General features: G+C 40.4%; 1 protein-coding gene across 1 annotated transcript; it reads left to right on the top strand.

Moving 5' to 3' along the window:
- The first annotated feature begins 1,857 nt into the window (after positions 1-1,857).
- LOC107675809 (thrombospondin-4-B-like) lies at positions 1,858-10,717 on the top strand. The gene is made up of 22 exons (XM_016470278.1): positions 1,858-2,144; positions 3,865-4,062; positions 4,323-4,606; positions 4,725-4,827; positions 5,160-5,242; positions 5,351-5,402; positions 5,669-5,820; positions 6,160-6,297; positions 6,541-6,618; positions 6,731-6,883; positions 6,974-7,078; positions 7,182-7,289; positions 7,424-7,583; positions 7,701-7,819; positions 7,902-7,954; positions 8,115-8,308; positions 8,643-8,821; positions 8,922-8,970; positions 9,057-9,253; positions 9,346-9,518; positions 9,637-9,776; positions 9,853-10,717. The coding sequence occupies exons 1-22, from the start codon at positions 2,069-2,071 to the stop codon at positions 9,909-9,911; spliced, it is 2,853 nt and encodes a 950-aa protein (XP_016325764.1). The 5' UTR covers positions 1,858-2,068; the 3' UTR covers positions 9,912-10,717.
- Positions 10,718-10,894: the final 177 nt, after the last annotated feature.

Here is a 10,894-nt window from a genome sequence, read left to right as displayed (position 1 = left end):
ACACACTGGGCAGCAGCGCTCGCCCCTCTGATTAGGATGTGGGATTATGTCACTCACCACAACATCACAACCACCACACGTGATTGGTCAATGGGCAGTGCGATCGGCCAATCGTCTGTGTATCAGTATCAGACAAGTCTGTTATTAGTGATACTGACCACATGAGTAACAGACTGGAGCTCCGCCACAAGACTAGTGATAGTATGTAGATTTCTTCTCTCTGTCGTCATAGTCTATCCTTAACTGTGAACGAAGAAAAAAAAAGAAGAAGAAAGATTTTTAGATTTTCTGCAGAAAATGCTATGCTGCTAGGGTGGTTGCTATGGCATTGCTAGGTGGCTGCTTGGGGACAGGGGGTTGTGGGTAGTTGCTAGGGCGTTGCTGGGATGTTGTGGGAGGTTGCTAGGTGGTTGCTGGCCATTGTTAAGTGGTTTCTGAGGTGTTGTGGGTGGTGGCTTGGGCATTGCTACACTAGGACGTTTCAGGAATGTTGTGGGGGGTTGCTAGGAAGATTCTGGGGTGTTTAAGCATAGATATGTACAGGTAGATTCCACATTTGACCGCTCCAGACATGTCGACGCGTCCACCATCTTGGAACGGTTTATATGTCGTTACTCACACTAAAAATCAATGAGTTTCATGATGCAACAACATTGTGCAGCATCTAGTTGTAAAAACTGCCTAAATGTACATTTCTGAACAAACTGGATAAACTTTCACAGGTACGAATGTGTTGGTTTGTGTTTTTAATAACTCAATATTACAGGTTTTTAAACTAAAGTATCTTTTAAATGCCTTGTTATCTAACGGTTTCATCTTATTGTATTGTGTTAGTTTAGAAAAAGCATCTGTTTTTTTCATATATAGGCAGATATAGATATTCATTCATGCAGACACTCAGGGATCTCGCTCTCAAGTGTTCACGGACCAGCTTTGACTATTCCAATATGGCGGACGGCTTACGCATAGCGGCCTATAGAAACAGCTGTTAATAGGGCATCTCCCTATACATATCTATGTGTTTAGGGTTGTAGCTAGAGCATTATGGGAGTTTGCTGGGGTGTTCTGAGTGGTTGCTAGGGAATTGCTAGGAAGTTTCTGAAGTGTTGTGTTTAGTTGATAGGTGGTTGCTGGGGTGCTGTGGATGGTTGCTTACTGTGCTATGAAGTTTATTACTTAGGTTTAGATGTTTATTCATATTACTGACCTCGAATATAATAGTATGAGTATGATAATAGTAATAGTAATGCTTGACTTTGTATACACCAAACTGAATTGAACAGATAGACATAACAACATATGTACAACTCAGTCTTATAGATATTTCTTTGCCTTTTGTAAAGTTCTACTTTGAATGTTATTAAACTGCCACTGGGTTGAAAGATGAGATAATTGGTCCCAATTGCTGCATATCATTAAACGGCTGTTACCATTTGCCTGCTTCACATGTGTATCTGACTTTTTAATTTATTTATTATTACAGAATCCTTTGCGCAAGAATCAGACCTTCAAGGAACATTAGCAACCCTCCATTCAGTTATCTTCAAACAGTTCCCCAGAGATCCACCCAGGCAAATGTATTTTACGGCACCTGCCAGTCAAAATGACAGGAAAGTATGTGAAAACCTGAGAAAGGAAGAATGGATGGAGGGAAAAGGAGGACGGAGAGAGGGATGTGGAACAAATGGAACCTCATAAAAGTTACAAATAAGAGTTCAGACGTGAGCCAGGTCTGACAATTATACGGCACTGCTCTTTGCTCCACCTCCCTCAGCATGGGGGCGTGTGTTAGACTCATAACTCCACCCACCACAGCTGCTGTGAGTTGATAGACAGCCTGTTACCTCAACCCAACACACACACACATCATTAAAACCCGAAGGCACACAGACCTCACTCTTTTCTTCTGTCCCTCACTCCTGAGTCCTGCTCAATCACACACAGACTTTCTCTATGAAACACACTCACAGTCTCATATACAAGACACTGAAGCCAAAAGACACAAAGGAATCACAGATCAGCTCCCTTAAGGCTCCTTCTGTGGGGTGGCAGAAGGTTGTGATAAAGGATGACCGGCACAATGCATTTCTTCGCGGCCGTTTCTCTGATCTTTACTCTCAGCTCAGCAAGCGCAGAATCAACCGGTGAGTACACAAAGTTTCTTTAAAAGGTTCAAATGTTTCTTTAATTCATGACTAATTAAGCTGCGTGGTTTAACTAATAATATGAGTATTTAAGTTCATTCAAAATAACATTTTACTGTATTCACACTTTCAGACTTTTTTTCACGTTTCTCTGTCTTGTAAAATCTCACTCTGAGCTGTATATCTCAGTCTAAAAGGGTCTGATTTCTTCTATAATGGCTGGTTTCTGGCCTGTTTTCTCACATTTTTAATTTTCTTTTCCTTTTTACTTTAATCTTCTCTCTCTCTTCTCTGTCTTCTCTGACATTTTCTTGTCATCTCCTTTTTGATTTTTCAATTTATTAATCCCAACAATGTGGATGTGTTTACCACAGAGCATCAGGCTCCAATTTAGAGTTTTAGTAACTGCCTGTTTGTACAAGAGAGAGAGCTAAAATGCGTGTGTGTGTGTGAAGGGTAGTTCATTCTGGGCTATAGAAGTCATAATGTCTTTTGCAGCAAGGATGAGATTGCATTATTTTATTGAATCAGAAAGGCGGACACATAATACTTAAAGAAAACACACACACACACACACACACACACACTCAGTACTTCCACCTACAGAGGCTATAAACATTCCCCCTTTTTGATGACAACATAATATTTCCTCCAAGACATGTGACTTAGTGAATGTTTGAACATTAAAATGACAAATAATACATGAAGTCAAATCACACATGTTGGCAATCACAGCCAGCGTGTAAATATTTCAGCACACCATCTGTGAACAGAAATTATGCTTTTGAGCAACAAACAGCTCTTTAAAATGGGCAAACTATACTCTTACTTCACAAGAAAGTGAAGATAAACAAGAGGCACAACAATAGCCTTGTTTTTGTGGGAATATTGCTTAGTTGTATTGATGTGCTGATTGCTAAGGCATGAAAATGAGAGTCAGACCATCTCTCTCGGTTAAAATATTGGGAAAGACGTCATCCTTGAGTCATTAACATTTTTTCATACAACATTATGTTTGCCTGTTCAGCCAATGGCACGCTTCCATCGCCATAACAACCAACATCTGTATTTGACATCCGACAGTGACACCGCAACGGCTGTCCGTTCACCTGGTTTCAATGAAGTTTTCCAGTGAAAATGTTCAATGGATAAGATCCAGTTCGATCCCTGTCAATCTCAGTTATACAAACTAAGACCAGTTACTTCAGTTACAGGTGTTTCTGTTTAAAAACCTCAAGATATTAATCTTAAATTCAAGCTTTTTTCTGCTTATTCTGGAACACAACAGAACAGAAATTTACATCTTCGTTAAATGTTGCTCCCCAAAATGTCACTCATCAAGCACGTTAGATACGGTCTGGGTTTCAGCATTTAAACACACACACCATTATCCCATTTGCAATGCCAAAACATTAAAAAATTTGAATGCATTTGAATGCCATTAGACTTTTGGTTACAGTCGAACTGTGTTATGCTTTTAAAAAACGACTAATACTTGCCATTTGCAAACTTCAAAGAACTACAAATCCCTAAACATTAATTTGGCCACATGCAACTGGCTAAATAAACAGGAACAGTATTTACAGTCTAACAGAAATTACACCAACTTGGGCATCACTCCCAGCATGCATTAGCCTGAGAAACAACTACATGTTTGTGAGCAGTATGCTTTGTGTTTGAGTAACACTTATATAACCTTTAAATAACGTTTTCCCTGCAGTTTATAACCTCTTAACGTCACCGGACTGCCTACCGGATCTACTGCATGGAGGTTTGGCAGAGCAGGGAGTAACAGAACTCTTTATTCTCACAACGTTCCGTCTCCAGCCTCGAACCGGAAACACCATATTCAGCCTGTACAATCCGCGAGACAACAGCAAGTACTTTGAGTTTTCTGTGCTTGGAAAACTCAACAAAGGTATGTAAACGTTGACTATACCATACTTTTGACATTTCTGTAAGAGTTATGAATATATATGTGATATAATGATGTGGCCTTCATTTGCTTTTGTCATTTACTTTAAAAATTTGCGATCCACTTTGACCTGAAAATAAGTGTTTTAAGCTCTAAAAATGACAGAAATGTAATGTAACAGGTAATGGATCAAAAAAAGTAGTGAAGTGCTATCAGAAAAAAATATAAAAACTGACATTATCTATCTCTTTCTCTCGCTGTAGCTACTTTACGATACCTGCGCAGAGATGGTAGGATGAGTACCATCACCTTGAACAACCTGAAACTGGCTGATGGTGAGAAGCATCGGCTGCTCTTTCATCTGAAGGGACTGGAGGTGGGCCAACCAGGGGGCTTCATGCACAACCAGGGGGTGTTACCGGTTCCCGGGGTGGAGCTCCACCTGGACTGCAGGCTGGTGGAGACGCTGAGAGATTTACCAGCTGTGTTTAATGGCCTTAACAATCACCAGGGAGTGGAGCTCAGAACTATGCAGGGGAAAGCACAAGTATACAACACATTTAATAGCTGCACCCTCACATGCTGAGAGATATATTTGGAGGGTTTTCATTTTATGCACTAATACACTAACATAAACTCCCCATTGTGCTCTTTCTGTCTGGCAGGAGGAGTTGGAGGAGCTCAAACTTGCATATGGTGATTCAATGGAAAATGTTGCATCGCTGCAGGACTGCCACACTCATCAGAGCGACTCTGTACAGACTTTAGGTAACAACTCAATTTTTACATTCTCTGAAGAAAACATGAGTGGTGCATGTGCAAAATCTGCCACCACAATGCTAGAGTTATTGGTGGTTGCCAGGGTGTTGCTAGGGTGTTCTGATTGATTGCTATGGCTAGGGGTTTGTTACAAATAAAGCATTTTTCAGTGGCATCAGCAAATGTTTTCCATCCAAGAAAACAGTTAGCCAGAACTAAATCGGCTTAATTACTGAGTGCACCTTTGAGGAATAGATTCCAAAAGAAGAGATAAAGAGTAAATATGAATAAATGGTTTATCTGCTAAAATGATAAGATCAGCGTTTTTGTTGTTTATAAAGGGCTTAACACAAAACAGCTTACAAATCAGATGCTGGAGCTGACAAAGGTCATTAATGAGCTGAAAGATGTTCTTATTCAGCAGGTAAAACCTTCCTGACAATTACCTTTTAGTACCCTTTGTTTAATGTTCTTAATTTACACCATCCCTTATTTACAAATCAGATTTTTGTATTTGCACGCTTGTTTACAGGTGAAGGAAACCTCTTTCCTCAGAAACACCATCTCTGAGTGCCAGGCCTGTGGTAAGACATTATGAAGAGCAAGATATGCATGATATGCATGAGTTTGTTGATGCATCTATGCAGATAAGAGACCAAAACAAGGCATTTTTCTGTGTCCACAAATATCCATGGCAACGTGTCAAACAAACACTCCAGTCATGACTTCAGAGTCACCAAATCTGAAGCAGATTTGAAGCAGGAGGGCAATCATGGAGTGTTCAATTACAGATGCATCATGAATGCTTCAAACCGCATCATAAATGCTAAATATGATTGGTTAATTCTAGGGCTGGGCGGAACGGAGGTGGTGAAACCAAAGTGTACTCCTGGAGTGTGTTTCCGTGATAACATGTGTATAGAAACAGACAATGGGGCGGAATGCGGTCCATGCCCTGATGGATACACTGGAGATGGATACAGCTGTGATGACGTTGATGAGGTATGTGTCTGTTCAAGGGGTCATATCAAGATAAATGACTTTTACTTGATCTCCTGGTATAGCCTGAGGAAGGTCGATTGAAATCGAAATGTTGCTAATAAAATAATATTATGATGTAAGTTTGAATAGGGCATGGGATTTAAACATTTTCTCAAGTTGATCTTCTGAAATAAAAATTTTTTTATGTCCTAGGAAACATGGTGAAACTTGAAGTTCCTTATTTTGATAGGACAGTATAGAGTTAGACCGGAAACAATGGGGGAGAAAAGAACCATGAGCCAGAATTCAAACTCGGGGTTGAATGAATGTCATTGCCATGCATATTTGTGTCTATTGCAGTGCCAGTTTAATCCCTGCTTCCCTGGGGTGAGGTGTGTGAACATGGCTCCAGGTTTCCGCTGTGAGGCATGTCCTCTTGGATTCACTGGAAAACCACTGGAGGGTGTTGGCGTGGCTTATGCACAAACGCACAAGCAGGTACGTCACTGATGACTTGGGGCCCTTTTGCATGATTTCATGCAAAAAATTAGAGTTCCCTAATGAATTAAACTTTATGCAAAGTGAAGCATCAAGCTACAGCATTATCCCGTGTGCAGGTCATACGTTGTAAAAAAAAGTTTAGGCAATTCAAAAAATGACAATTTGCCACTGATATTTTGATACACAGCCAATAATAACAGACAAAGGTCATTTATCTCCTAATTCCTATACTGTCTTTAGGTGTGTGATGATATCGATGAGTGTAAAGGACCAGATAATGGAGGATGCACCACTAACTCCATCTGTATGAATTCTGTGGTGAGAACTGACTTGTTCATAATGCACTTCTATAATGCAAAGTGCCATCATATATCACACAGACATGCAAAGCAAAATAATAGTGCCTCAAGATGCGTGTTATCTTGTGTAGGGATCATATCAATGTGGCCGATGTAAGACAGGATTTACAGGTGACCAGATCAGAGGTTGTAAGCCAGAGAAAAGCTGTGGAAACCGCCTACAGAACCCTTGCGACCCCAATGCGCAGTGCATAGAGGAAAGAGATGGCACCATCACATGCCAGGTACCCTTTTGAGGCTCACACATTTAAACATGTGCTGGAAAAAATACATTATGCTGAAGCGCAAATACTCATGGTGTATTTGTGTACTAGTGTGGCATTGGATGGGCTGGCAACGGTTATCTCTGCGGTAAAGACACTGACATTGACGGGTACCCTGACGAGAAGCTGCGCTGCCGAGACCCAACCTGCAGAAAGGTAACTATGGCAACAATGCAATCGATATTGACTTGCTTAGGGCTCTGGTGACATCACTTGCTTGTCTCCGGGAGAGCTGATTCATTTGGTTCCTCAATACCAGGATAACTGTGTTACCGTTCCAAACTCGGGACAAGAGGACGCAGATGGCGACGGGAAAGGCGATGCGTGTGACGCAGATGCAGATGGAGATGGAATACTGAATGAGCAGGTAAATGCACACAAGTCATGGTTATTTATATGCACTGCAGAATCTCACACTAATTCCTTTAAAAATCTCTTACTCTTGCTTTTCTATCTCTGGTTATGAAGTAAACTTTTCCTGTGTATATGTATGGATTCTAGGATAACTGCTGGTTGACACCAAATATAAATCAACGGAACAGTGATAAAGACAGCCATGGTGATGCATGTGACAACTGTATCCGAGTGGATAACCCAGACCAGAGAGACACCGATTCCGATGGCCTCGGAGATGCATGCGATGACGACATGGATGGAGATGGTAAGAGAATAAAAAGATGGCAAAATCTTGATGATTTGGTTCAAACAAAAGATTTGTCTTTGTCTTTCTGGTACTGAGTCATTCCCATTTTTGGTGTCTGTTTTTGTTGATTGTCAGGGCTGAAAAACTTCCTGGATAACTGCCAGCGAGTGAAAAATCGTGACCAGCTGGATCGTGATGGGGATGGGGTGGGAGATGCATGTGATAGCTGTCCTGACATCCCAAATCCAAATCAGGTACATGATTTGCAGATATACTCTTCAGATGCTGTACTTTTGTACTATAATAAATATTTACGTTCACTCCTCTTCTTCCCAGTCTGACATTGACAATGATCTTGTTGGAGATTCTTGCGACACAAATCAAGATAGGTATGAAAGGGGCCATAACTCTAGTAACGGATATATGGTTTCCTTCGCATATCTGTTTCTTCATCGTTAAACCAAAATGATGAATTTCCAGACAATATTGTCAATGTTCTGTAGAAATTTCTACAAGCACTCCTGTGATATAATTTCTTGTATCCTTCAGTGATGGTGATGGTCACCAAGATAGCAAAGACAACTGCCCACTGGTAATTAACAGCTCCCAGCTGGACACAGATAAAGACGGACTGGGAGATGAATGTGACGATGATGATGATAATGATGGTATTCCAGACACAATACCTCCTGGACCAGATAACTGCCGCTTGGTGCCCAACACTGACCAAATAGATGACAACAGTGAGTACACCATTAATCCTTAAATAGAGACCGTATGCACTGTACATTATTCTGTGATCATCTACTCACCCTATTTTTCTTCACTGGAACAAACCACGAAAAGCAGATTGTCCGTAGAATGATAACAGAAATGAACAGTGACTGTCAAACGCCATTTAAATAGCTGACATATGACTTTGCACTGCATTCTAGTCTTCTAAAGTTGCACGATACCTTTGTGTAATAAACAGAAATGTATCCCATTATTCTTTGAAAGTCTTGCATTTTTAGTTTCTGTGAACATGCAGAAATAATTTTTCAATCATCCCTCACTCACCTGTTCATTTCTACACAGATGATGGAGTGGGTGACATATGCGAATCAGACTTTGACCAAGACAAGGTGATCGACAGGATCGATAACTGTCCAGAAAATGCAGAGATCACACTAACAGACTTCAGAGCCTATCAGACGGTTGTACTGGACCCAGAGGGTGATGCTCAGATTGACCCCAACTGGGTGGTTCTTAACCAGGTGACAGATTAGCAATAGATGCACAGAATTTGAAATGTCTCTACAGAAAACATGTGTTTGAGACGTACAATGCTGACAAATTCTTTGCCTTTCTTTAAAGGGAATGGAGATTGTCCAGACTATGAATAGTGACCCTGGCCTTGCTGTTGGTGAGCGGATGCATGTTTCTCCAAAAAGGTTAGTGACATATTAAATTATTTCTATTGATGATGCATTTCCCCTCTTGGATGACCAGGTTACACTGCATTCAGTGGTGTTGATTTCGAGGGAACCTTCCATGTGAATACGGTGACTGATGACGACTATGCCGGCTTCATCTTTGGCTACCAAGACTCTTCCAGTTTCTATGTGGTGATGTGGAAGCAAACAGAGCAGACATACTGGCAGGCCACGCCCTTCAGAGCCGTAGCTGAACCTGGCATTCAGCTGAAGGTTGATCAGCTGAATTTCAAGATTTATGTCCAAGTTTGTGAGAAAGACTTGCATGGAATTAATAGAACTCTATCTTTGTCTCTTGCTCTTAGGCAGTGAAGTCCAAGACTGGTCCAGGTGAGCATTTGAGGAACTCTCTCTGGCATACAGGTGACACTAATGATCAGGTACGTCTCCTGTGGAAGGATCCAAGGAACGTTGGCTGGAAGGATAAGGTATCATACCGCTGGTACCTGCAGCATCGCCCACAAGTCGGATACATCAGGTGAGCCATTCAAAATTCAGGTGACTTCAAGTTTGAAGCCAAGCAAGCTGTTACATGAGAAAGAAAAGTGTGTTAAAAATCAAAATGATTCAGTACAGATGTCTGTGTGTGTTTTTAGGGTTCGTTTCTATGAGGGATCAGAGCTGGTGGCAGATTCTGGGGTGACAATTGATACCACAATGAGAGGAGGAAGACTGGGAGTGTTCTGCTTCTCTCAAGAGAACATCATCTGGTCAAACTTGAAGTACCGCTGCAATGGTGAGAACACAAACACAAACAGTCATATATAATGTTACAAAATATTTTTGTTTCATATAAATAAATCTTTTTCCAGACACCATTCCAGAGGACTTCCAGGAGTTCAGTACACAACATGGCATGGACCCCCTGTAAATAATTCCCATAATGCTATGTTTATACCAGCACACCATTACACACAGTCCTGTGTGTGTCTCTGAAAGTGTGAAACACATTTGTACACAATGTGTGTGTGTGTGTGTAGAATTGGGATACGTGTATACACAATGTGTCTTTTTTTTTTTTTTTTTTAAATCAAGTTTTTTTACTCCGTTTACTCTGGTCAAAAAAACTTCAGCAATTTAGCTACATCATATAACATTTAGATAAGAGGCGAACAGTATTTCCTGTTATCAGTCAGTTAGATGTTACAGTTATCAGCTACCTGCCTAGAATGCAGGTAGATTTGCATCAAGTCATTTTAAAGAGAACATTTACAAGAAAGGATGACACATTACGGTGAAAAATAAGATACCTTTTTGGAGTCTCTCATTCCTATTTGGCACCAATTAAAGAATCATTTCAAGACATGTGATGACATAAATGTATGACTGTACTTCCATCTGACTAAGATTTTTGTGTTCTGTAGCTCAGAAACAGTCCTGTTTCAAAATCTAGTTTGCTGCCTAACGAGCTGTTTTGTAAGTAGCATCCCAAATAAAATGAAACCCTATAAATGATCTGAATTTGGCAGACTTGATTCACAATTGGCAAATAAATGAAGTATTGTTGTATTTAAAGTCTACATCTCTCAACTTCCCTTTAGTTTAGCCATATTTGATTAGAACAGCAATGCATTCTGATATTATGGTACTGTATATTTGAAAGATACACGTGATGCTACCTTAGAATTTGGCTAAAAATTATCTTAATTATGCTGGCTTTCTTCTGAAATATGAGAAACGCACTTATGATGCCTTAAAGGAGACATATTATGCCCCTTTTTACAATATGTAATATAAGTCTCTGGTGTCCCCAGAATGTGTCTGTGAAGTTTCAGCTCAAAATACTCCACAGATAATTTATTATATAATTCTGAAAATGCCTATTTTGAGTGGAAGCAGAAACACGCTGTTTTT

This window comes from Sinocyclocheilus anshuiensis, unplaced genomic scaffold, assembly GCF_001515605.1.
Source record: "Sinocyclocheilus anshuiensis isolate Anshui unplaced genomic scaffold, SAMN03320099.WGS_v1.1 scaffold708, whole genome shotgun sequence".
NCBI classification, from domain to species: domain Eukaryota; kingdom Metazoa; phylum Chordata; class Actinopteri; order Cypriniformes; family Cyprinidae; genus Sinocyclocheilus; species Sinocyclocheilus anshuiensis.
Note: the sequence above shows the minus strand (reverse complement) of the source record. Positions and strands in the feature narration are given on the sequence as shown.

Coding starts and splice junctions, on each gene's coding strand:
- LOC107675809 (XM_016470278.1), top strand. CDS start 2,069: ATGACCGGCACAATGCATTTCTTCGCGGCCGTTTCTCTGATCTTTACT. Junction 4,063..4,322: donor GCTTGGAAAACTCAACAAAG/GTATGTAAACGT, acceptor CTCTCGCTGTAG/CTACTTTACGATACCTGCGC. Junction 5,821..6,159: donor GCTGTGATGACGTTGATGAG/GTATGTGTCTGT, acceptor TGTCTATTGCAG/TGCCAGTTTAATCCCTGCTT.